The sequence below is a fragment of the Somniosus microcephalus genome, unplaced genomic scaffold (assembly GCF_052327205.1).
Source record: "Somniosus microcephalus isolate GS21.2 unplaced genomic scaffold, FLI_Smic_1.0 unresolved_chr1, whole genome shotgun sequence".
Classification (NCBI taxonomy): domain Eukaryota; kingdom Metazoa; phylum Chordata; class Chondrichthyes; order Squaliformes; family Somniosidae; genus Somniosus; species Somniosus microcephalus.
Window position 1 is genome coordinate 7,141,486 of NW_028225179.1, and position 25,430 is coordinate 7,166,915.

At 48.2% G+C, this 25,430-nt stretch overlaps 1 protein-coding gene across 1 annotated transcript; it reads right to left on the reverse strand.

The window, feature by feature from the left end:
* Positions 1-322: 322 nt before the first annotated feature.
* On the reverse strand, positions 323-24,258 carry LOC147093370 (uncharacterized). Its single transcript, XM_085974151.1, has 3 exons — positions 22,703-24,258; positions 12,794-13,186; positions 323-391 (listed from the first exon to the last, which is right to left on the reverse strand). Exons 1-3 carry the CDS (start codon positions 24,179-24,181, stop codon positions 323-325), a joined length of 1,941 nt encoding a protein of 646 aa, XP_085830277.1. The 5' UTR covers positions 24,182-24,258.
* Positions 24,259-25,430: the final 1,172 nt, after the last annotated feature.

Sequence of the window (25,430 nt, forward strand, 5' to 3'; positions counted from 1 at the left end):
GACCTTTGAAATCTCTTCCCACAGTCAGAACATTTAATCGGTCTCTCATCACTATGAACAAACTGGTGTCTCAGGAGGGTGGCAGAATGAGAGAATCGCTTCAATAACACGGAGCAGGTCAACGGTCTCTCATCGGTGTGGACAAGCTGGTGTCTCAGCAGCACAGAGGGTGCAATTAATCCCTGCCCACTCACGGAGTGGGGTAAAGGTCTCTCTCGATTGTGAAATTGCTGGTGTATCATCGGAGCAGATGACTGAATGAATCCCTTCCGGAACAGCTGAACATTCTCTCCCCAGTGTGTAGCCACTGGTGTCTCTTTAGCTACTTGTATTTTTTGGAGCTCTTCCCACACTCAGAACATTTAAATTGTTTCTCATCAGTGAGAACTCGCTGGTGTATCAGCAGATTGGAGGAGCGACTCAATCAGGCCCTGATGAATCAAGCGAATCTGTCTGTTCTTGATGTGGTGTCTGGTCTGAACTTCCTGTCTGTAGAAACTCCACTTCTAAAACCCTGTAAAAGGAGTTTAGAAAGGGGATAAGAGGGAGAATGTTGCCTCATGTCCCCCTTTCCCAGCCCAGGGGCAGTGAAGCTGATTTCCAGGCCCCAGCTGCTGCACAGGTTGGTTGAAAGGATCAACAGTAATGGCGGCTACAATTACCACAAGCCCCCGCGCTCCAGAAAGCACTCCGGCCGCCGCGCTGAGTTGTGGCTGACCCCGTGCATGTGCCCCATGGCCCCGCCCTCTCCTGCTCCACAGGTGCCCGGCCCGCACCGCGCATGCTCAGCACACACCCTGGGCCCCTGCCAATCATCCTCCCCCTCGCCTGCGTGCTGGGCCCCTGATCTCCAGGCTGCCGCGCGGGGCTTTCTTTGTAAAGTCGGTGTTGGCGAAGAGCCACAATCAGTGAGGGAAAGTGAGTTTTCCCCCAGATCCGATTGAGATCAGAGGAGGGGAGAGAATAAAGGGGAATCCAAACCTGAGAGTCCGAGGGCTCCGCAGGCACCGAATGGAGCGACTTCACTCGGGCAGAGCCGGAGAGCGCCTCAGGGGCACATGACCGCGGGCAGTGGGAGGGATTGACATGTCCGTCGACCAATAGGGAGACAGATCCTGGGATCAATGGGCAGGTGGCGGGTGAGGCACACTGGGACGTCTTGACGTCATAAAAGGTGCAGGCGTCATGACATCACTACAACGTGTTTCTGCTGATTGGTCCGTATCAATGATTAGGACTTGAATATAAAAGTCTGATTAGGAAGTTTGCAGATGATTCAAACATTGTCCGTGTGGTTGATAATGAAGAAGAAAGCTGCAGACTGCAGGAAGATATCAGTGGACATAGAAACATAGAAGGTAGGAGCAGGAGTAGGCCATTCGGCCCCTCGAGCCTGCTCCACCATTCAATCCTCATCCAAATTCAGTACCCTGTCCCTGCTTTCTCCCCATATCCCTTGATCCCTTTAGCATTAAGAAATATATCCAACTCCTTCTTGAATATATTTAATGAATTGGCCTCTACTGCCTTCTGTGGTAGAGAATTCCACAGGTTCACCACTTTCTGGGTGAAGAAATTCCTCCTCATCTCTGTCCTAAATGGCCTACCCCTTATCCTTAGACTGTGACCCCTGGTTCTGGACTCCCCGACCATCGGGAACATCCTTCCTGCATCTAGTCTGTGTAGTCCTGTTAGAATTTTATAAGTTTCAATGAGATCCCCTCTCATTCTTCTAAATTCCAGCGAGTACAAGCCCAATCGACCCAATCTCTCCTCATACATCATTCCTGCCACCCCAGGTATCAGTCTGGTGAATCTTCGCTGCACTCCTTCCATGGCAAGAACATCCTTCCTCAGATAAGACGACCAAAACTGCACACAATACTCAAGATGTGGTCTCACCAAGGCCCTGTACAACTGCAGCAAGACATCCTTGTTCCTGTACTCAAACCCTCTCGCTACGAAGGCCAACATACCATTTGCCTTCTTAACCGCCTGCTGCACCTGCATGCTTACCTTCAGCGACTGGTGCACAAGGACACCCAGGTCTCGTTGCACTTCCCCTTCTCCCAATCTATTGCCATTCAGATAATAATCTGCCTTCCTGTTTTTGACACCAAAGTGGATAACCTCGCATTTATCCACGTTATATTGCATCTGCCATGCTTCTGCCCAATCACCCAACCTGTCCAAATCATACTGGAGTTTCTCGGCATCCTCCTCACAGCACACACGCCCACCCAGCTTTGTGTCGCCTGCAAACTTGGAGATATTACATCTAGTTTCCTCGTCCAGATCATTAATATATATTGTGAATAGCTGGGGTCCAAGGACCGATCCCTGCGGTACCCCACTAGTCACTGCCTGCCACTCGGAAAAAGACCCGTTTATTCCAACTATTTGCTTTCTGTCTGCCAACCAGTTCTCTATCCAAGTGCACGCCACCGCAAGGTAAAAAAAAGACACCCTACAGAAATGAGGAAAAACAAGAATAATAATAATCGCACTTTAGAGGGGAGGCGGTTCTATCAATCGTGACCTGTCAATCACCCTCCCTTCCCACTCGTGGTGTCGATTGACAGCGGTGTCAGCCAATGAGGTGCAGGAAGGGGCGGGACCAGGGCCAGGACTGACAGCAAGCCTGAACTAACTCAATTAAATACCTGCATGCAGTCCAAAAAAAACTTTTATTTAGTCAGCCAAAAAACAGCAAAGCAAATAAGGTTTGTTGAGTCAGCAAAGTCTATTTGAGAAACATGGAAGATAGGAGCAGGAGTCGGCCATTCGGCCCCTCGAGCCTGCTCCGCCATTCAACGTGATCATGGCTGATCATCCAAACTCAGTACCCTGTCCCTGCCTTCTCCCCATACCCCTTGATCCCTTTAGCCTTAAGAAATATATCCAACTCCTTCTTGAATATATTTAATGAACTGGCCTCAACTGCCTTCTGTGGTAGAGAATTCCACAGGTTCACCACTCTCTGGGTGAAGAAATTCGGCCCCTCGAGCCTGCTCCGTCATTCAATGAGATTATGGCTGGTCTGCAGCCTTACTCCATACACCCGCCTTTGGCCCATATCCCTTAATACCTTTGGTTAACAAACATCTTTCAGTCTCCGATTTAAAATGAACGATTGATCTCGCATCAATTGCCGCTTGCGGAAGAGAGTTCAAAACCTCTACCACCCTTTGTGTGTAGAAGTGTTTCCTAATTTCACTCCTGAAAGGTCTGGCTCTTATTTTTAGACTATGCCCCCTAGTCCTAGAATCCCCAACCAGCGGAAATAGTTTCTCTCTATCGCCCCTCTCTATTTCCCCTCAATATCTTGAAAACTTCCATCAGATCGGCCCTTAACCTTCTAAATTCTAGTTAATACAACCATAGTTTGTGTAATCTCTCCTCATAACTTAACCTTTGGAGTCTTTGAAAGAGCTCTCCAATTAATCCCACTCCCCTCATATCCCTGCAAATTTTTCCCCTTAAAGTATCGATCCAATTCTCTTTTGAAAGTTACTATTGAATCTGCTTCCACCGCCCTTTCAGGCAGCGCATTCCAGATCACAACAACTCGCTGCGTAAAAAACATTCTCCTCACCTCCCCTCTGGTTCTTTTACCGATTATCTTCAGTCTGTGTCCTCTGGTTATTGACCCTCCTGCCACTGGAAACAGTTTATCTTTATTTACTCTATCAAAACCCTTCATGATTTTGAACGCCTCTATTTAATCTGTCCTTAACCTTCTGCTCTAAGGATAACAATCCCAGCTTCCCCAGTCTTTCCACATAACTGAAGTCCCTCATTCCTGGAACTATTCTGGTAAATCTCCTCTGCACCCTCTCCAAGGCCTTGACATCCTTCATAAAGTGCGGGGCCCAGAATTGAACACAATACTCCAGCTGGGGACAAACCCAGTGATTTATAAAGGTTTAAGAACATAAGAAACAGGAGCAGGAGTCAGCCATTCGGCCCTTCGAACCTGCTCCGCCATTCAATGAGATCATGGTTGATCTTCTGCCTCAACTCCATTCACCGGCCCTATCGCCATATCCCTTGATGCCCTTACTAGCCAGAAATCTATCGACTTCTGTTTTGAATATACCCAATTCTCACCTCAGTCCTGAATGGCCTACCCCTTATCCTGAGGCTGTGGCCCCTGGTTCTAGACACCCCAGCCAAGGGAAACATTCTCCCAGCATCCACCCTATCAAGCCCTGTAATAATTTTGTATGTTTCAATGAGACCCCCTCTCAGTCTTCTGAATTCAAGAGAATAGAGGCCTAGTTTACTCAATCTATTCTCATACGACAGTCCCGCCATCCCAGGAATCAATCTCGTGAACCTTCGTTGCACTCCCTCTATGGCAAGTATATCCTTCCTTAGGTAAGGAGACCAAAATTGTACACAGTACTCCAGGTGTGGTCTCACCAAGGCCCTATATAATTGGAGTAAGACTTCTTTACTCCTGTACTCAAATCCTCTTGTAATGAAGGCCAGCATACCATTTGCCTTCCTAATGGCTTGCTGCACCTGCACATTCACTTTCAGTGACTAATGTACAAGGACACCCAGGTCCCTTTGAGCATCTGCATGCCCCAATCTTTCACCATTTAGGAAATATTCTGCCTTTCTGTTTTCTCTACCAAAGTGGATAACTTCAAATTTATCCACATTATATTCCATCTGCCATGTTCTCGCCCACTCACTGAGCCTGTCGAGATCCCCTTGAAGCCTCTTCACATCCTCTTCACAACTGACACTGCCACCTAGCTATGTATCATCAGCAAATTTGGAAATGTTACATTTAGTCTCCTCATCCAAATCATTGATATAGATTGTGAATAGCTGGGGCCCAAGCACCGATCCTTGCAGTACCCCACTAGTCACAGCCTGCCATCCTGAAAAAGATCCATTTATCCCTACTCTTTGTTTTCTGTCTGTTGACCAGTTCTCAATCCATGCTAGTATATTACCCCCAATTCCATGTGCCCTAATTTTGTTCACCAACCTCTTGTGTGGGACCTTATCGAAGGCCTTCTGAAAATCCAGGTACACCACATCTACCGGTTCCCCTTTGTCTATTCCACTAGTTACATCCTCAAAGAACTCCAATATGTTTGTCAAACAGGATTTCCCTTTCATAAATCCAGTTTGACTCTGCCCAATCTTACTATTAGTTTCTAAGTGCCCAGTTATTGCATCCTTTATAATAGATTCCAGCATTTTCCAAACTACTGATGTGAGGCTAACAGGTCTGTAGTTCCCCCTCTCCCTCCTTTCTTAAATAGCGGGGTTACATTTGTTATCCTCCAATCTGCAGGAACCGTTCCAGAAGCTATAGAATTTTGGAAGATGACAACCAATGCGTCCACTATCCCAATGGCCACCTCGTTCAAAACTCTAGGATGTAGGTCATCCGGTCCTTGGGATTTATCGACTTTTAGTCCCATTAATTTTGCTAGTACTGTTTTATTACAAATGATAATAATTTCTTTAAGTTCCTCATTCTCGCTACACCCTTGGTTTTCTCGTATTTCTGGGAGGTTTTTTGTGTCTTCCTCCATGAAGACAGAAACAAAGTATTTATTTAATTTCTCTTCCATTTCCTCATTCCACATTATAAATTCTCCCATCTCTGACTGTAAAGGACCTACATTTACCTTCGCCAGTCTTTTCCTTTTCACATACCTATAGGAGCTTTTACAATCCGTTTTTATATTTTCACTAGTTTGTGCTCATAATCCATTTTCCCTTTATCAATTTCTTGGTCCCCCTTTGCTGATTTCTAAAAAGATCCCAATCCTCAGGCTGACCGCTTTTTCTGGCAACTTTATAAGCTTCCTCCTTTGACTTAATACTTTAATTTCTTTCAGCTATGGTTGGATCACTTTTCCTTTTGAGTTTTTATGCCCTAGAGGAATATATGTTTGTTGCAAATTATGCATTATTTCCTTGAATGTTAGCCATTGTATGTCCACCTTCATACCTTTTAGTGTAGTCTCCCAATCTACCATGGCCAACTTGTCCCTCATACCCTTGTAGTTTCCTCTGTTTAAATTGAAGACCTTAGTTTCAGATTGGACTACATCACTCTCAAACTTAATGTAAAATTACATAGAAACTTAGAAACATAGAAGATAGGAGCAGGAGTAAGCCATTCGGCCCCTTGAGCCTGCTCCGCCATTCAATGCAATCATGGCTGATCATCCGAGTTCAGTACCTGGTCCCTGCTTTCTCTCCATACCCCTTGATCCCTTTAGCCTTAAGAAATATACCCAACTCTTTCTTGAATATATTTAATGTATTGGCCTCTACTGCCTTCTGTGGTAGAGAATTCCATAGGTTCACCAATCTCTGGGTGAAGAAATTCCTCCTCATTTCTGTCCTAAAAGGCCTATCCCTTATCCTTAGACTGTGACCCCTGGTTCTGGACTCCCCAACCATCAGGAACATCCTCCCTGCATCTAGTCTGTCCAGTCCTGCCAGAATTTTATAAGTTTCAATGAGATCCCCTCTTCATCTTCTAAACTCCAGCGAGTACAAGCCCAATCATCCCAATCTCTCCTCATACGTCATTCCTGCCATCCCAGGTATCAGCCTGGTGAATCTTCGTTGAACTCCTTCCATGGCAAGAATATCCTTCCTCAGATAAGGCGACCAAAACTGCACACAATACTCAAGATGTGGTCTCACCAAGGCCCTGTACAACTGCAGCAAGACACCCTTGTTCCTGTACTCAAACCCTCTTGCTACGAAGGCCAACATACCATTTGCCTTCATAACTGCCTGCTGCACCTGCATGCTTACCTTCAGCGACTGGTGCACAAGGACACCCAGGTCTCGTTGCACTTCCCCTTCTCCCAATCTACTGCCATTCAGATAATAATCTGCCTTCCTGTTTTTGCCACCAAAGTGGATAATTGTAGTGTATGTACCTTTAAGAGGAACTATGTTTTTGAAGCCCCTGTATACTGTAGTACCAGTAGTGACCACTCGGGTATATAAGCCTGTGTAGCGTCTTGTGTTGTTAGTTCACCTCCAGACTTTGTTCAGTAAACACTTGTTAAATCAACTCCTGCATTCCGTGTCTCCATTAACACACAGATCTAACAGTGGCGACGAGTTAGAAATGAACTTACCTGCAATTCGGCAGCTCCTCAAGGGGATCGATTCCTCAGACGAAGGTCGAAGCCAGAAGCAAGAAGAAAAAAAAACAACTCAAAGAAACTCGAAAACGAGGGCCAGGCTTGGTCTCCAGTCTGTGGTTTCCCCAGCTAAACGGGCTGGTGGCAGGTAGTGCACTGATCCTTCCTGGGCTGCGGCGGGCTAGAGCTCGATCGGGTGGCTCTGCAACGGGGCCGGGCAGCGATTCGGGAAGCAGAAGCAAAGAGAGAGAGAGGGTGGAGCACTCAGGGCACGGCCGGTGCTGCAAAGCAGGTCGGCGTTCGGACCAAGCAGAGGGAGGGGAAAGTCCCAGAGGGTCCACTCCACGATGGGAACGGTTCTCCAAGTAACGGAGAAACTATTGAAGCGATATATAAAAAAACAATAGGAATACTGCAAAAAGCTGCAGGTCGCAACGGGAACCACGGAGAACAGCATTGGCAGCAGCGATTGGGGAAGTGCAAAGACCATAGTGCGTCACCATTAAAAAATAAATAAATCACCAGCAACACGTTGGCAGCAGCGGCAGCGGCGGGAAAGCGCGGGAGGTGCCATCTTAACTCGGCGGGGAAGAAAGAAAAGCACGGGAAGCACCATTTTAGATTTTCAAGATGCCGAAGACTGGCAATATTACTGCTTTCGATAGTGATATATAAGATTGGACCACATATGTGGAAAGAGTGGAGGTATATTGCAAGGCAGATGATAAAAAGGCATCGGTACTTCTAAATCTGATGGGCGCAAGGACATACGGGCTGTTACGAAACTTGATCACTCCAGCCAAACCGATGGACAAGAATTTTAAGGAGATTGTTGATACCTTACAGGAGCACTTAAACCCAACACCGCTGCTGATAGCGGAACGATTCAAATTCTTTAGGAGGAATCAGCACAAGAATGAAAGTAACGCTGATTACCTCACCGAATTATGAAAGCTGTCAAAGCACTGCCAATTCGGGGCAGGACTGGCAGATTCTCTACGAGACAAATTCGTCTGCGGTCTCCTAAGCGAAGGAACACAGAAAAGACTACTTTCTGAGAAAGATTTGACACTGGACAAGGCTTTCAGTGTGGCTGTATCATACGAAGCAGCAGCAAGAGGAGCTGCAGAGATACAGCAAAAGCCACAGGACTTCGGCACCCATGAAATGACACGCGGTTTCAAGAGATGTTATCGCTGTGGCAGATCCACCCATGACCAGAAGGACTGCTGGTTCAAGGACAAAGCATGCAGGCAATGCAGAAAGATGGGACACATTGCACGTGTATGCAGATCTGGAAAGAAATCCGCTGACAGTAAAAAGGTCAATAAGGAAAAGTACAGAAAGGTACAAATGATGACCGACAGTAGCTCTGAAGACCAGAAGAGCGATAGCGACTCTGGAAACAAGAGACTAAGCTGTCTCAAATTACATAATGTAATTGCCAAAGAAGATTACCAGACCATTTGGGTTACCCTCATGATAGCGGGGTCCCCAGTCAAAATGGAGCTAGATACAGGATCAGCTCTGACCGTCATGAGTCAACGGGATTACGAGCGGCTATTTCCGCATATACTTTTGAAAGACACATCCATTGTCTTGAAGACATATACGGGGCAGAAAGTATACCCCAGAGGGAAAATAAGGGTGCCTGTTGTACACAACGGCAAGGAAATACAGAAGTTGTATTTATACGTTCTGCAAGATGGTGGTCCACTGTTGTTGGGACATGAATGGATCAGAAAGATACGTTTAGACTGGCACTCCATTCAGGCACGGACGGTGACCAGTAAGAAAAAAAACAATGATGACGTCGTACCTGGACGATTAAAAGAAATCTTGGCTAACGCCAAAGAAGTGTTTCAACAGGAACTAGGAACCCTGAAAGGCGCCACCGCCTCAATAAAAGTGGAAGATGCGGCAATTCCCAAGTTTTTTAAGGCAAGGCCGGTGCCATACGCAATTCGTCCAGCCGTCGAGGCAGAGCTGGAGAATTCGGAAAAAGCAGGCGTGTTATCCAAGGTAGATTGGAGCGTGTGGGCAACACCCATCATCCCGGTCATGAAGAAAATGTTGAATAATGATAAATCTGAAGAACAGAGAAAAGTTCGCATCTCTGGGGACTTCAAGGTGACTGTAAACCCGGTTCTTCACACGGTACAGTATCCTCTTCCGAGGATAGAAGATATTTTTGCCTCACAATCCGGAGGGAAACGTTTCACCAAAATTGACTTAGCACAGGCATATCTACAGATGGAGGTTGAGGAGGCCTCTAAAAAGTATCTCACGATAAACACACACAAAGGCCTGTACCAGTACAATCGACTGGTTTTTGGAGTGGCATCAACTCTGGCTATCTGGCAAAGAGCTATGAAGCAAGTCCTGCAAGGGATTCCGGGGACTCAATACTACCTAGACGACATCCTTGTAACAGGAGAAAACGACAATGAGCACCTTGCCAACTTGGAGCAGGTGCTCACGAGGCTGAGAGAACGGGGCCTACAAGCAAATCGCCCCAAATGCGAATTTTTCCAGAAACAAATATCATATTGTGGCCATGTCATTAACGAAGAAGGGTTGCATAAGTCACCTGAAAAAATTGAAGCGGTCGTAAAGGCCCCAGTGCCTGAAAATGTCTCACAATTAAGGTCGTTCCTGGGATTAGTAAATTACTATCATAAATTTTTACCAAACTTGTCGACGGTTCTGCACCCGCTTAATGCACTGCTACAAACGGGAGTAGTTTGGAAATGGAGCGAAGACTGTAAACGTGCCTTCCATAAATGCAAAGGCTTGATCACGTCCAGGGAGGTGTTGGCTCATTACAACCCATCACTGCCAATCAGACTGGCATGCAATGCATCCCCTTACGGCGTGGGAGCGGTATTATCGCATAGATTCCCTGATGGCTCGGAGCGGCCGATAACTTTTGTGTCACGCTCATTGAACTCAGCTGAGCGTAACTATGCCCAGATCGACAGGGAGGCACTCAGCCTGGTGTGGGGGGGGGTGAAGAAATTCAACCATTACCTACACAGACAAAAGTTTACCTTGTTGACTGACCATCAACCCCTCGTCTCCATATTCAACCCTAAAAAGGGCGTTCCCATTATGACAGCACAAAGGCTACAGAGGTGGTCCCTTTTCCTAGGGGCACACCAATATGACATAGAGTACAAAGGAACAAAACAGCATGGGAATGCTGACGGGTTATCGCGCCTACCGTTGCCAACGGTGGAAGAGGCGCCTACAGTGGACCCAGTGGAGATATTCCACTCGACCATAGTGGAATGTCTACCGGTGACAAATTCTACCATTGAAAAGGAAATGCGAAATGACCCGACTCTCTCACGAGTCTACGATTTAACGGTGAAGGGATGGCAAGCACATGGCGAACCATTGTTGCCAGCATTCTCGCAAAGAAGAGAACAGCTGTCAGTGTGCCGAGGAACCTTGATGTGTGGATCCAGAGTGGTGATTCCACCCAAACTCAAGGATAGAGTGCTAAAGGAGCTTCACGAGGGGCATCTGGGTGGAGTGAAAATGAAAAACTTAGCCAGAGCGTTTGTGTGGTGGCCAGGTATCGATGGAGACATCGAAGAAATGACCAAGAGCTGTCTAGGATGCCAGAAGGTCCAAAACGCCCCACCACAAGCCCCTCTACATCCATGGGAGTGGCCCTCATCTCCATGGCAAAGGGTACATATCGACTTTGCTGGTCCATTTATGGACTCAATGTTCTTAATCGCGGTGGATGCACACTCCAAGTGGCTGGAGGTAATAAAGATGTCCTCCACCACCATGGAAAAAACCATCACAGTATTAAGGACCATATTCACCAGGAATGGGCTGCCTGAACAGATCTGTTCTGATAATGGACCGCAATTTGTATCCGAAGAATTCAGGAAGTTCTTAAAAAACAATGGGGTTAAGCACTACACGTCCGCCCCATACCATCCCGCCAGCAATGGATTGGCTGAAAGGTTTGTCCAGACCTTCAAGAAGGCCATAAAGGCCATGGGTAATGAAGACATAAATCTACAACATAAGGTAGATAACTTCTTGTTTGCGTACAGGAATGCAACACATGTGGTTACAAACCAAACCCCCGCCATGATGTTTTTCAATAGAAGACTAAGATGCCGGCTGGATTTGGTCAAGCCAAACGTCAGAAGGGACGTAGAGAACCGGCAATTTCAAAGCATGAATGAAAGGCCAACTAGAACCTTCCAGATAGGTCAACCAGTTTTGGCCCAGGACTACCGTACTGAGAAATGGCAGCCTGGAACTATTTGCACACGACTAGGACCACTGATGTATACCGTGGACATTGGAGAAAGCATAATAAGGCGCCATGCTGACCAGATCATAGAGTCATCCGAAAAAGGGCAACCTACACCACAACTCTATACACCTAGTGATGAAGCAGAGATACCCATAGTATCTACCTCCGATCCGGTGAAACTGGAACCAGATAAACCCGACACTAGCATTGAAGCCGAATCGACCTTGCCAAAAGAACCTACTACACCACTGAGGCGTTATCTGGACCGAGTCAGGAAGCCTCCAGAGAGACTGAATTTGTAATTGATTAACTTCAGCAAATGTGTATATTATTGTTCTTGTAAAAATGTTATTTAATGATTACTTAAAATGTTATGTACTATTTATCTAAAAGGGGAGTATTTGTAGTGTATGTACCTTTAAGAGGAACTATGTTTTTGAAGCCCCTGTATACTGTAGTATCAGTAGTGACCACTCAGGTATATAAGCCTGTGTAGCATCTTGTGTTGTTAGTTCACCTCCAGACTTTGTTCAGTAAACACTTGTTAAATCAACTCCTGCATTCCGTGTCTCCATTAACACACGGATCTAATAGATAACCTCACATTTATCCACGTTATATTGCATCTGCCATGCTTCTGCCCAATCACCCAACCTGTCCAAATCATCCTGGAGATTCTCGGCATCCTCCTCACAGCACACACGCCCACTCAGCTTTGTCTCGTCTGCAAATTTGGAGATATTACATCTAGTTCTCTTGTCTAGATCATTAATATATATTGTGAATAGCTGGGGTCCAAGGACCGATCCCTGCGGCACCCCACTTGTCACTGCCTGCCACTCAGAAAAAGAGTCGTTTATTTCAACTCTTTGTGTCAGCCTAGATTACGTGCTCAAGTCTCCAGAATGGGACTCAAACCCACGACCTTCTGACTCTAGAGGTGAGAGTGTCGCCCACTGAGCCGAAGCTGTCACCTCTTAAACTGCAGCCTAGTTACTGGGGTTATTATCAGCATCTTCAAACCGCCCCCGAACCCCGTAATTGCCATTATTAACACAGATCAGTCCTTCATGTGATTAACAGCAGAATGGGACCAGTGCGCTCAGGTGTGAACTCGCTGGTGTCTCAGCAGGTGAGATGAACTGGTGAATCCCTTTTCACACACTGAGCAGGGGAACGGCCTCTTCCCGGTGTGGGTGAATTTGTGTTTCAGAAGATTGGATGAGTGCTTAAACCTCTTCCCGCAGTGGGAGCAGCTGAACAGCCTCTCCCCAGTGTGGATGCGTCGATGCATCTTCAGGCCCTTGGAGCATTTGAAACTCTTGTCGCAGTCGGAACATTTAAATGGCCTCTCATCAGTGTGAACCCGCTGGTGTTCCCACAGAGCGGAGGGACGAGTGTATCCTTTCCCGCATTCGGAGCAGGAGAACGGCCTCTCGTCAGTGTGAACCAGCTGGTGTTCCCGCAGAGAGGAGGGACGAGTGAATCCTTTCCCGCACTCCGAGCAGGAGAATGGCCTCTCATCAGTGTGAATCAGCTGGTGTTCCCGCAGAGAGGAGGGATGAGTGAAACTTTTCCCGCACACGGAGCAGGTGAACGGCGTCTCCCCGGTGTGATGTCGCTGGTGTCTCACCAGGTTCGATGACTTACCAAACCTCTTTCCGCAGTGAGAGCAGCTGAACGGCCTCTCCCCGGTGTGAATGCGTTGATGCTTGTTCAGATCCTCGGCGCTTTTAAAGCTCTTCTCACAGTCAGGGCACTTACAGGGTCTCTTGTCAGTGTGAACTCGCTGGTGCACCCGCAGAGAGTAAGAATGGCTGAATCCCTTCTCGCACACGGAGCAGGTGAACGGGCTCTCCCCAGTGTGAGCTCGCTGGTGTATCAGTAGGGTGGAGGAGAGAGTGAATCCCTTCCCACACACCGGTCTCTCATCGGTGTGAACACGATCGTGTATCAATAGGTGGCAAGACTGGTTAAACCTCTTTTCACAGTGAGAGCAGGCGAATGGCTTCTCGTCGGTGTGAACTCGCCGGTGTCTCAGCAGGGTGGATTGTTGAGTGAATCCCTTCCTGCACACGGAGCAGGTGAACAGCCTCTCCCCGGTGTGAACTCACTGGAGTGCCCGCAGGGAGCCTGAATGAGTGAATCCCTTCCCACACACGGAGCAGGTGAACGGCCATTTCACGGAATGACTGCATTGATGAGTCTCCAGCTCGGAGAGACAACTGAATCCCTTCCCGCATTCCCGACATTTGCACGGATTCTCCTCGCTTTGGTTACACTTGTGCCTCCCCAGGCTGCACCTTCGGTTGAATCCACGTCCACACACAAGACACATGTGCAGTTTGTCCGCACTCTGATTGCTGCTTTCTGCTTCCATATGTCGATGATATTCAGGTCCTGATGAATCGAGTGACTCTGTCAGATCTTCATGTCAAGTTTACGTTAAGCTGCCCATCTGCAATTCCTCCCCTTGCAAGAGACAGTAAAAGAGGTTTATATAAGTAATTAATGTAAATACAGGAGAGAAAATAAAGAAAGACTGGCCTTTATACAGCGCCTTTCACGATCAACGGTTTTACAGCCAATGAAGTACTTTTTGAAGTGTAGTCGCTGTTGTAATTTTGGAAACACTTCAGCCAATTTGCATGATAAATAATGGCCAGGACACCGGGGATAACTCTCTAGCCCTTCCTCGAAATAGTGGGACCTTTTATATCCACCTGAACGTCTCATCTGAAAGACGGCCCTCTGACAGTGCGGCGCTCCCTCAGTACTGCTCCTCTGACAGTGCGGCGCTCCCTCAGTACTGCCCCTCCATCAGCACAGCGCTCCCTCAGTACTGCCCCTCCAACAGCACAGCGCTCCCTCAGTGCTGCCCCTCTGACAGTGCGGTGCTCCCTCAGTACTGCCCTTCCGACAGTGCGGCGCTCCCTCAGTACTGCCCCTCCGACAGTGCGGTGCTCCCTCAGTACTGCCCCTCTGCCAGTGTGGCGCTCCCACAGTACTGCCCCTTCGACAGTGCGGCGCTCCCTCAGTACTGCCTATGACAGGGCCGCGCCCCCTCAGTACTGCCCCTCTGACAGGGCCGCGCCCCCTAAGCACTGCCCCTCCGACAGTGCGGCACTCCTTCGGCACTGCCCCAGAGTGTCAGCCTAGGTTTATGTGCTCGAGTCCCTGGAGTGGGGACTTTGAACCCACAACTTTCTGACTGAGAGACGAGGGTGCTCCCAGTGGAGCCTCTGGCTGGCTCTCAAGGTCTTTCACATCCTTGCTCAAGTGCGGTGGCCGGGGGAATTGTCACTGTCCCTTTAATCAGAAGAAAACATGAGAGGGGGGAGGGAGTCCTTCAAATATGGAGGGGGAGTTGTCCCTTTAAATGTGGAGAGACGGGGCCGCGCATACTCATTCGGCCCCCCCACGAATGCGAGGTTATCCACTTTGGTGGCAAAAACAGGAAGGCAGATTATTATTTGAATGGCAATAGATTGGGAGAAGGGGAAATGCAACGAGAACTGGGTGTCCTTGTGCACCAGTCGCTGAAGGTAAGCATGCAGGTGCAGCAGGCGGTTAAGAAGGCAAATGGTATGTTGGCCTTTGTAGCGAGAGGGTTCGCGTACAGGAGCAAGGATGTCTTGCTGCAGTTGTACAGGGCCTTGGTGAGACCACACCTTGAGTATTGTGTGCAGATTTGGTCGCCTTATCTGAGGAAGGATGTTCTTGCCATGGAGGGAGTGCAGCGAAGATTCACCAGACTGATACCTGGGATGGCAGGAATGACGTATGAGGAGAGATTGGGTCGATTGGGATTATACTCGCTGGAGTTTAGTAGAATGAGAGGGGATCTCATTGAAACTTATAAAATTCTAACAGGACTAGACAGACTAGATGCAGGAAGGATGTTTCTGATGGCCGTGGATTCCAGAACCAGGGGTCGCATAGCAACTTAGAAGATAGGAGCAGGAGTAGGCCATTCGGCCCCTCGAGCCTGCTCCGCCATTCAATGAGATCATGGCTGATCATCCAAATTCAGCACCCTGTCCCTGCCTTCTCCCCATATCCCTTGATCCCTTTAGCCTTAAGAAATATATCCAACTCCTTCTTGAATACATTTAATGAATTGGCCTCCACTGCCTTCTGTGGTAGAGAATTCCACAGGTTCACCACTCTCTGGGTTTAGAAATTCCTCCTCATCTCTGTCCGAAATGGCTTACCCCTTATCTTTAGACTTAGAGATGAGGAGGAATTACTTCACCCAGAGAGTGGTGAACCTGTGGAATTCTCTACCACAGAAGGAAGTTGAGGCCAATTCATTAAATATATTCAAGGAGTTAGATATATTTCTTAAGGCTAAAGGGATATGGGGAGAAGGCAGGGACAGGGTACTGAATTTGGATGATCAGCCATGATCTAATTGAATGGCGGAGCAGGCTCGAGGGGCCGAATGGCCTACTCCTGCTCCTATCTTCTATGTTTAATCAGAAGAACACATGAGAGAGGGGGAGGGTGTCCCTTTAAATGTGGAGGGGGTTGGTGCCCCTTTAAATATGGAGAGGCGGGGCCGCGCATGCTCATTCAGCCCCCTCACCACAACACCAGGCTGCCGGTGCGCCTGCGCGGGGCCTCCGGGGAGCAGACGGAAGGCCGGGCCCGGGGAAGAGGCGGAATCAGCGGCCAGGGTAAAGTCAAGTGTTTGGGGAAGCGATTTAAATCAAGGTTTAAACCAAACCTGAGAGTCGGGTGGGCTGGCGGGACCTCCGCGGACGCCGAACGGAGCGGTTTGATCTGCGCGGGGTGGCGGAGTGAGCCGGAGCAATGTGATTCTGACTGATAGGAGCGCTGACCAATAGGAAGAGGGCTGAGCTGGGAGGACTGAACTGGGCGGCCTGGTCCTCCAACCAATGGCGGTGCGGCTAGGGGGCGGGACCTTCCCTCCCCGGCGCTGGTGGACTGCGGCCCGATTGTGACGTTGTCAGAGGAAGCGGTCCATTCAGGTGAATGGAGACCGGCCTGGGCCTGTGACTGACGGGAGCTCTGACCAATAGGAAGAGGGCTGACGTGGGAGGACTGATCTGGGCGGCCTGGTCCTCCAATCAATGGCGGCGCGGCAAGGGGGCGGGGTCTCCAGCTCAGGTGCGCTGGGGCCGATTGTGACGCGCTGTCCCCAGGTGAGAGCAGCACAAGGCTGGGGCTGGAATCTGGGAGAGGGGCCAAAGAGGCACAAGGTTTACAATACAAACTTCTTTCTAATGCACAATTGTTTCCTACACACAGCCTGGGTCACTCTGCAAAAAAAAACTGTTTAACAATTCATCATAACTTCCCTTGCTTTTGATGAAACTGTGTAAAAGACTGGAGTCAGCTGGGATTGTTCTCCTTGGAGCAGAGAAGGTTAAGGGGAGATTGACCAGAATGGTACCAGGGATGACGGACTTCAGTTACGTGGAGAGACTGGAGAAGCTGGGGTTGTTCCCTTTGGAGCAGAGAAGGTTATGGGGAGATTGACCAGAATGGTACCAGGGATGAGGGACTTCAGTTATGTGGAGAGACTGGAGAAGCTGGGGTTGTTCTCCTTAGAGCAGAGAAGATTATGGGGAGATTGACCAGAATGGTACCAGGGATGACGGACTTCAGTTACGTGGAGAGACTGGAGAAGCTGGGGTTGTTCCCTTTGGAGCAGAGAAGGTTATGGGGAGATTGACCAGAATGGTACCAGGGATGAGGGACTTCAGTTATGTGGAGAGACTGGAGAAGCTGGGGTTGTTCTCCTTAGAGCAGAGAAGGTTGAGAGGAGATTTGATGGAGGTGTTCAAAATCGTGAGGTGCTCTGGACAGAGTAGATAGAGGGAAACTGTTCCCATTGGCGGAAGGCTCGAGAACCAGAGGACACAGGTTTAAGGTGATTGGCAGAAGGTCCAAAGGCTCCTCACAGCTTACTGTCCCACCTAGCTTTGTATCATCAACAAACTTGGATACATTACACTCGGTCCCTTCATCTAGGTCATTAATATAGATTGTAAATAGCTGAGGCCCCAACACTGATCCACACGGCACCCCACTAGATTCAGCCTGCCAACCTGAAAAAGATCTGTTTATCCCTACTCTCTGTTTTCAGTCCGTTAACCAATCCTCTATCCATGCTACTATATTACCCCCAACCCCAGGAGCCCTAATCTTGTGTAATAACCTTTTATGTGGCACCTTATCGAAAGCCTTTTGGAAATCCAAATATACTACATCCACTGGTTCCCCTCTATCTGCCCTGCTAGTTACATTCTCAAAAAACTCTAATAAATTTGTCAAACACGATTTCCTTTTCATAAAACCATGTTGACTCTGCCTAATCATGTTATGATTTTCTAAGTGACTTGATACCACTTCCTTAACAATGGATTCCAGCATTTTCCCGATGACTGATGTATCTTTCAAAAGCTCTTATAATAATGTGTCCGTGACTACACAAACCACTCTGGGTACAGGTATATTGTGTATCAGTAAAACAGTCCATGACTACACAAACCACTCTGGGTCCAGGTATATTGTGTATCAGTAAAACAGTCCGTGACTACACAAACCACTCTGGGTCCAGGTATATTGTGTATCAGTAAAACAGTCCGTGACTACACAAACCACTCTGGGTCCAGGTATATTGTGTATCAGTAAAACAGTCCATGACTACACAAACCACCCTGGGTACAGGTATATTGTGTATCAGTAAAACAGTCCGTGACTACACAAACCACTCTGGGTACAGGTATACTGTGTATCAGTAAAACAGTCCGTGACTACACAAACCACTCTGGGTCCAGGTATATTGTGTATCAGTAAAACAGTCCGTGACTACACAAACCACCCTGGGTACAGGTATATTGTGTATCAGTAAAACAGTCCGTGACTACACAAACCACTCTGGGTACAGGTATATTGTGTATCAGTAAAACAGTCCGTGACTACACAAACCACCCTGGGTCCAGGTATATTGTGTATCAGTAAAACAGATTTATTAAGCATTAAACATCCGGTACAAAGAAGTAGTACTTAACAAGAAGATAGTCACAGTCTGTTCGTTCAAACCCCGGTGTTCCTTCCGAGTGAGCGCGGCGCAAGTCTCCTGATGTATCTTGCTGTGTTCCGTTGACCCATGCGCGCTTCCTTGGGATCTTGCTGTGTTCTGTTGACCGAAGCTCCTCTCAATCTCTGGTTTCACGGTGCACTGCTTTCGATGTTCAAAACCTGTATCTTTATACCCTTTTCCCTCTCGTTTTGCCTACGTGGCAGTAATTAACCCTCTAACACCTGGTAAAAAGTCTTGCTCCCTCGTTACCAATCTTATGACCTTGTTTGATCCTTCTGATTTTTTCTCTCTGCATTACAAAGTTACCTTATCTCAGATCTTCACTTTTCACAGAACACTTCCTAGAATGTTGACAAAACAGTCGGTCCATCCGATAGCTGGATCAATGAAGGACGTCTCCAACTCTTATCTATCTCTCTAGTTTTTATCTCTTTAAGCAGAATATTGCTGAATTCCTCGTCTCCATAAACTTAGCACAACATTCCATTACTTCAGTAATTTTAAACAGAGGTTTTTAGTCAGGTTGGCATAATCCCATCCTGCTTTGCTCTCAGCCATTCTCCATTTTATACAGGCTTTTAGGATCTTAACATACAATTTCACATATTATAGTTATATTAGAATGGTTATAGAATCTTAATAATGTTTACTAAATCCTACAGGTACACCCTATCCTACATATCCCTACCTTGAGGGCGAGGCATTTGCCGACCCCTCAAAACTAAAATCTTACATATGGATTATTTTTCTTCCATTTATGTAACTCTAACATGTTCTGGGCTGTGATCATAATTAAATGTGATTGGGCATTGGACTTTAGGTGTTTCAGGTAGCAGGTGTAGAATAGTAAGCACATCATTACTACAAGTTGGGATATGACCAATACATGGGAAATTATCCTAATCCAATGAGGAATTTCCATGTTTGTCCCTATGTTGTCTTATTAATCCTAACAATTTTTGACTCCCTACCTTGTGACATTTGTGTTTAACTGGGTAGATCTTAAACAAACTTCTGATCTTACATAGTTCAAAGTTTTACTACATGGGTTACATATCTCAAATACAAAATCATTACAAGTTGGAGAACAACCAGAGCGTGTGAAATAATAGGAGCCTAAGGGCATGCTGATGTATTAAGCCCAATATCCAACCAGAGTGTGTTGTCCCTTCTGCTTTCAATTTCAATATCGATTCTCCAGTTGTCTTGCTCCAAAACATAAAAAATGCTTTAGGGAGGAGTTCAGTCGTATCATGAGCTCACTGAAACCCTCAAACAATAGGGGAATGTCGGGTCTGAATTGTGCCACATAACTGTGCAGCTCGTACTTAAAAACGTGTTGGTTGATGGGGCAGGTCCTGTTAGACCCGTAAAGCATGGTAGTTGTGGTAGTGACACAGGAGGAACCACCAAAATCACCTCATACTGGATTCGGACTGGTTTTTCCCCACGCTCTGTTACCTACAAAACACAATTATTACAGTCACAGTTAAATTCAGTCTTACAATCATTTCAAGTGACATTACAGTTTCACATCTACTTCCTGATCTTCCAAGTCGAGATCCTTTCTCCCTTCCGTTTTTCAAAATAGCGGCCACGGGATCTTTTACACCTACCTGAGAGGGCAGACGGGGCAGCGGTTTAATGTCGCATCCGAAAGATGGCACCTCTGACAGAGCAGCTCTCCCTCAGTACTACCCTGGAGTGTCAGCCTAGATTACGTGCTCAAGTCTCCAGAGTGGGACTCAAAGCCACGACCTGTAGTTGACTGCCACAACCTGTAGTTGACAAGTAGTTGACTCAGAGACTAGGGTCCTCAATTTAAATAAAGGAAACTACGATGGTCTGAGGAGCGAGTTGGGTAGGATTGATTGGGGAATGACACTCAAAGGGTTGACAGTGGATAGGCAATGGCAAACATTCAAAGACCGAATGGATGAGCTACAGAATTTGTTCATCCCAGTTTGGCATAAAAATAAAACAAAAAAGGTGACTCAACCGTGGCTAACAAGGGAAATTAGGGATAGCATAAGATCCAAGCAGAGGAGATATAAATTGGCCAGAAAAAGCAATAATCCTGAGGATTGGGAGCTTAGGATTCAACAAAGGAGGAAAAAGGGACTAATTAAGAAAGGGAAAATAGAATATGAGAGTAAGCTAGCAGGGAACATAAAAACTGACTGTAAAAGCTTTTATAGATATGTGAAGAGAAAAAGATTGGTAAAGTCAAGAGTAGGTCCCTTGCAGTCAGAATCAGGGGAATTTATAATGGGAAACAAAGAAATGGCAGACCAACTAAATACATATTTTGGTTCTGTCTTCACAAAGGAGGACACAAATAACCTCCCAGAGATGCCGGGGAACATAGGGTCTGATGAAAGGGTGGAACTGAAAGAAATCAGTATTTGTAGGGAAATGGTGTTAGGAAAATTGATGGGACTGAAGGCCGATAAATCCCCAGGGCCTGATAATCTACATCTCAGGGTACTTAAGGAAGTGGCCCTAGAAATAGTAGATGCATTGCTGGTCATCTTCCAGAACTCAATAGACTCTGGAACAGTACCCATGGATTGGAGGGTAGCTAATGTTACCCCACTATTCAAAAAAGGTGGTCGAGAAAAAACGGGGAATTATAGACCGGTAAGCCTGACATCGGTAGTGGGGAAAATGCTAGAGTCTGTTATAAAAGATGTAATAGCAGAGCACTTGGAAAGCAGCGACAGGATCGGACAAAGTCAACATCGATTTACAAAAGGTAAATCATGCTTGACTAATCTACTGGAATTTTTTGGGGATGTAACTGGTAAAATAGATAAGGGAGAACCAGTGGATGTGGTGTATTTGGACTTTCAGAAGGCTTTCGATAAGGTCCCACATAAGAGATTAGCATGCAAAATTAAGGCACATGGGATTGGGGGCAAGGTATTGACTTGGATAGAGAACTGGTTGGCAGACAGAAAGCAAAGAGTTGGAATAAACGGGTCATTTTCCGAGTGGCAGGCAGTGACTAGTGGGGTACCGCAAGGATCGGTCCTAGGACCCCAGCTGTTCACAATATATATTAATGATCTGGACGAGGGAATTGGATGTAATATCTCCAAATTTGCAGACGACACAAAGCTGGGTGGGAGGGTAGGCTGTGAGGAGGATGTCGTGAAACTCCAGTACAATTTGGAGAGGTTGGGTGATTGGGCAGAAACATGGCAAATGCACTATAATGTGGATAAATGTGAGGTTATCCACTTTGGTGGCAAAAACAGGAAGGCAGATTATTATTTGAATGGCAATAAATTGGGAGAAGGGGAAGTGCAAAAAGACCTGGGTGTTCTTGTGCATCAGTCGCTGAAGGTAAGCATGCAGGTGCAGCAGGCGGTTAAGAAGGCAAATGGTATGTCGGCCTTCGTAGCAAGAGGGTTCGAGTACAGGAACAAGGATGCCTTGCTACAGTTGTACAGGGCCTTGGTGAGACCACGCCTTGAGTGTTGTGTGCAGTTTTGGTCGCCTTACCGGAGGAAGGACGTTCTTGCCATGGAAGGAGTGCAGCGAAGATTCACCAGGCTGATACCTGGGATGGCAGGAATGACGTGTGAGGAGAGATTGTGTCGATTGGGCTTATACTCACTGGAGTTTAGAAGATTGAGAGGGGATCTCATCGAAACCTATAAAATTCTGTCAGGCCTGGACAGACTAGATGCAGGAAGGATGTTTATGATGGCCGGGGAGTCCACAACCAGGGGTCATAGTCTAAGGATAAGGGGTGAGCCATTTAGGACTGAAATGAGGAGGAATTTCTTCACCCAGGGAGTTGTGAACCTGTGGAATTCTCTGCCACAGAGGGCAGTGGAGGCCAGTTCACGCAGGGTACTGAATTTGGATGATCAGCCATGATCTCATTGAATGGCGGAGCAGGCTCGAAGGGCCGAATGGCCTACTCCTGCCCCTATCTTCTATTTTTCTGACACTAGAGGTGAGAGTGTCACCCACTGAGCCGAGGCTGACACCTCTGAAACTCCAGCCTAGTTACTGGGGTTATTATCAGCATCTTCAAACCGCCCCCCACCCCCCCAACCGCCTAATTGCCATTATTAACACAGAACAGACTTTCATGTGATTAACAGCAGAATTGGACCAGTGCACTCAGGTGTGAACTCGCTGGTGTCTCAGAAGGTTAGATGAAGTGGTGAATCCCTTTTCACACACTGAGCAGGGGAACGGCCTCTCCCCAGTGTGAACTCGCTGGTGGCTCAGCAGGTCAGATGAACTGGTGAATCCCTTTTCACACACTGAGCAGGGGAACGGCCTCTTCCCGGTGTGGGCAAACTGGTGTTTCCGAAGACCGGATGAGTGCTTAAACCGCTTCTCGCAGTGAGAGCAGCTGAACGGCCTCTCCCCGGTGTGGATGCGTCGATGCACCTTCAGGTTCTTGGAGCATTTGAAACTCTTGTCGCAGTCAGAACATTTAAACGGCCTCTCGTCAGTGTGAACCAGCTGGTGCCGCTGCAGAGTGGAGGGACGAGTGAATCTTTTCCCGCACTCGGAGCAGGAGAACGGCCTCTCGTCAGTGTGAACCAGCTGGTGTATCAGCAGGGTGGAGGAGAGAGTGAATCCTTTCCCGCACTCGGAGCAGGTGAACGGCCTCTCGTCAGTGTGAACTCGCTGGTGCAGCCGCAGAGAGGAGGGACGAGTGAATCCTTTCCCGCACTCGGAGCAGGAGAACGGCCTCTCGTCAGTGTGAACCAGCTGGTGTATCAGCAGAGAGTCGGAACGTGTGAATCCTTTCCCGCACTTGGAGCAGGAGAACGGCCTCTCATCAGTGTGAACTCGCTGGTGCACCCGCAGAAAGGCGAGACGAGTGAATCCTTTCCCGCACTCGGAGCAGGAGAACGGCCTCTCATCAGTGTGAACCAGCTGGTGTTCCCGCAGAGAGTTGGAACGTGTGAATCCTTTCCCGCACTCGGAGCAGGAGAACGGCCTCTCGTCAGTGTGCCCACGTTCGTGTACCAGCAGAGTGTGGGACTGGACAAATCCCTTCCCGCACACAGAGCAGGTGAACGGCCTCTCCCCGGTGTGATGTCGCTGGTGTATCACCAGCTTCGATGAACTAGCAAACCTCTTTCCGCAGTGAGAGCAGCTGAACGGCCTCTCCCCGGTGTGAATGCATTGATGTCTCGACACATCCTCGGCGCTTTTAAAGCTCTTCTCACAGTCAGGGCACTTACAGGGTCTCTCGTCAGTGTGAACTCGCTGGTGCACCCACAGAGAGTAAAAATGGTTGAATCCCTTCTCGCACACGGAGGAGGTGAACGGGCTCTCCCCAGTATGAGCTCGCTGGTGTATCAGCAGGGCGGATTGTTTAGTGAATCCCTTCCCACACACGGAGCAGGTGAACGACCTCTCCCCGGTGTGAACTCGCTGGTGTGCCTGCAGGGAGCCTGAATGAGTGAATCCCTTCCCACACACGGAGCAGGTGGACGGCCATTTCACGGAGTGACTGCGTTGATGAGTCTCCAGCTCGGAGAGGCAACTGAATTCTATCCTGCATTCCTGACATTTGCACGGACTCTGCTTGCTTTGGTTACACTTGTGCCTCCCCAGGCTGCACCTTCGGTTGAATCCACGTCCACACACAAGACACGTGTGCAGTTTGCCCGCACTCTGATTGCTGCTTTCCGCTTCCATATGTCGATGATATTCAGGTCCTGATGAATCGAGTGACTCTGTCAGATCTTCGTGTGAAGTTTGCGTTAAGCTGCCCGTCTGCAATTCCTCCCCTTGCAAGAGACAGTAAAACAGGTTTATATAAGTAATTAATGTAAATACAGGAGAGAAAATAAAGAAAGACTGGCCTTTATACAGCGCCTTTCATGACCAACTGTTTTACAGCCAATGAAGTACTTTTTGAAGTGTAGTCGCTGTTGTAATGTGGGAAACACTGCAGCCAATTTGCATGATAAATAATGGCCAGGACACCGGGGATAACTCTCCTGCCCTTCCTCGAAATAGTGGGATCTTTTATGTCCACCTGAATGTCTCATCTGAAAGACGGCCCTCCGACAGTGCGGCGCTCCCTCAGTACTGCCCCTCCGACAGTGCGGCGCTCCCTCAGTACTGCCCCTCCGACAGTGCGGCGCTCCCTCAGTGCTGCCCCTCCGACAGTGCGGCGCACCCTCAGTACTGCCCCTCTGACAGTGCGGCGCTCCCTCAGTACTGCCCCTCCGACAGTGCGGCGCTCCCTAAGTACTGCCCCTCCGACAGTGCGGCGCTCCCTCAGTACTGCCCCTCCAACAGCACGGCGCTCCCTCAGTACTGCCCCTCCGACAGTGCGGCGCTCCTTCAGTACTGCCCCTCCGACAGTGCGGCGCACCCTCAGTACTGCCCCTCCGACAGTGCGGCGCTCCCTCAGTACTGCCCCTCCGACAGGGCCGCGCCCCCTCAGTACTGCCCCTCCGACAGTGCGGCGTTCCCTCAGTACTGCCCCTCCGACAGTGCGGCGCTCCCTCAGTACTGCCCCTCCGACAGTGCGGCGCTCCCTCAGTACTGCCCCTCCGACAGGGCCGCGCCCCCTAAGCACCACCCCTCCGACAGTGCGGCGCTCCTTCGGCACTGCCCCGGAGCGTCAGCCTAGGTTTATGTGCTCGAGTCCCTGGAGTGGGGACTTTGAATCCACAACTTTCTGACTCAGAGACGAGGGTGCTCCCAATGGAGCCACTGGCTGGCTCTCAAGGTCTTTCACATCCTTGCTAAAGTGCGGTGGCTGGGGGAATTGTCACTGTCCCTTTAATCAGAAGAAAACACGAGAGGGGGGAGGGAGTCCCTTCAAATATGGAGGGGGTGGGTGTCCCTTTAAATGTGGAGATGCGGGGCCGCGCCGCAGATGCTCATTCGGCCCCCCCACGAATGCGAGGTTATCCACTTTGGTGGCAAAAAC

Excerpts from the sequence above, each read along its gene's own strand:
- LOC147093370 (XM_085974151.1), bottom strand. The coding sequence starts at position 24,181 with ATGGAAGCGGAAAGCAGCAATCAGAGTGCGGGCAAACTGCACACGTGT. Across the intron at positions 13,187-22,702 it reads AGAGGCCGTTCCCCTGCTCA|TGCCCTGACTGTGAGAAGAG; the intron begins GTGTGTGAAAAG and ends AGACCCTGTAAG. Across the intron at positions 392-12,793 it reads CTCTGTGGGAACACCAGCGG|CGAGTTCTCACTGATGAGAA; the intron begins GTTCACACTGAT and ends CTGATACACCAG.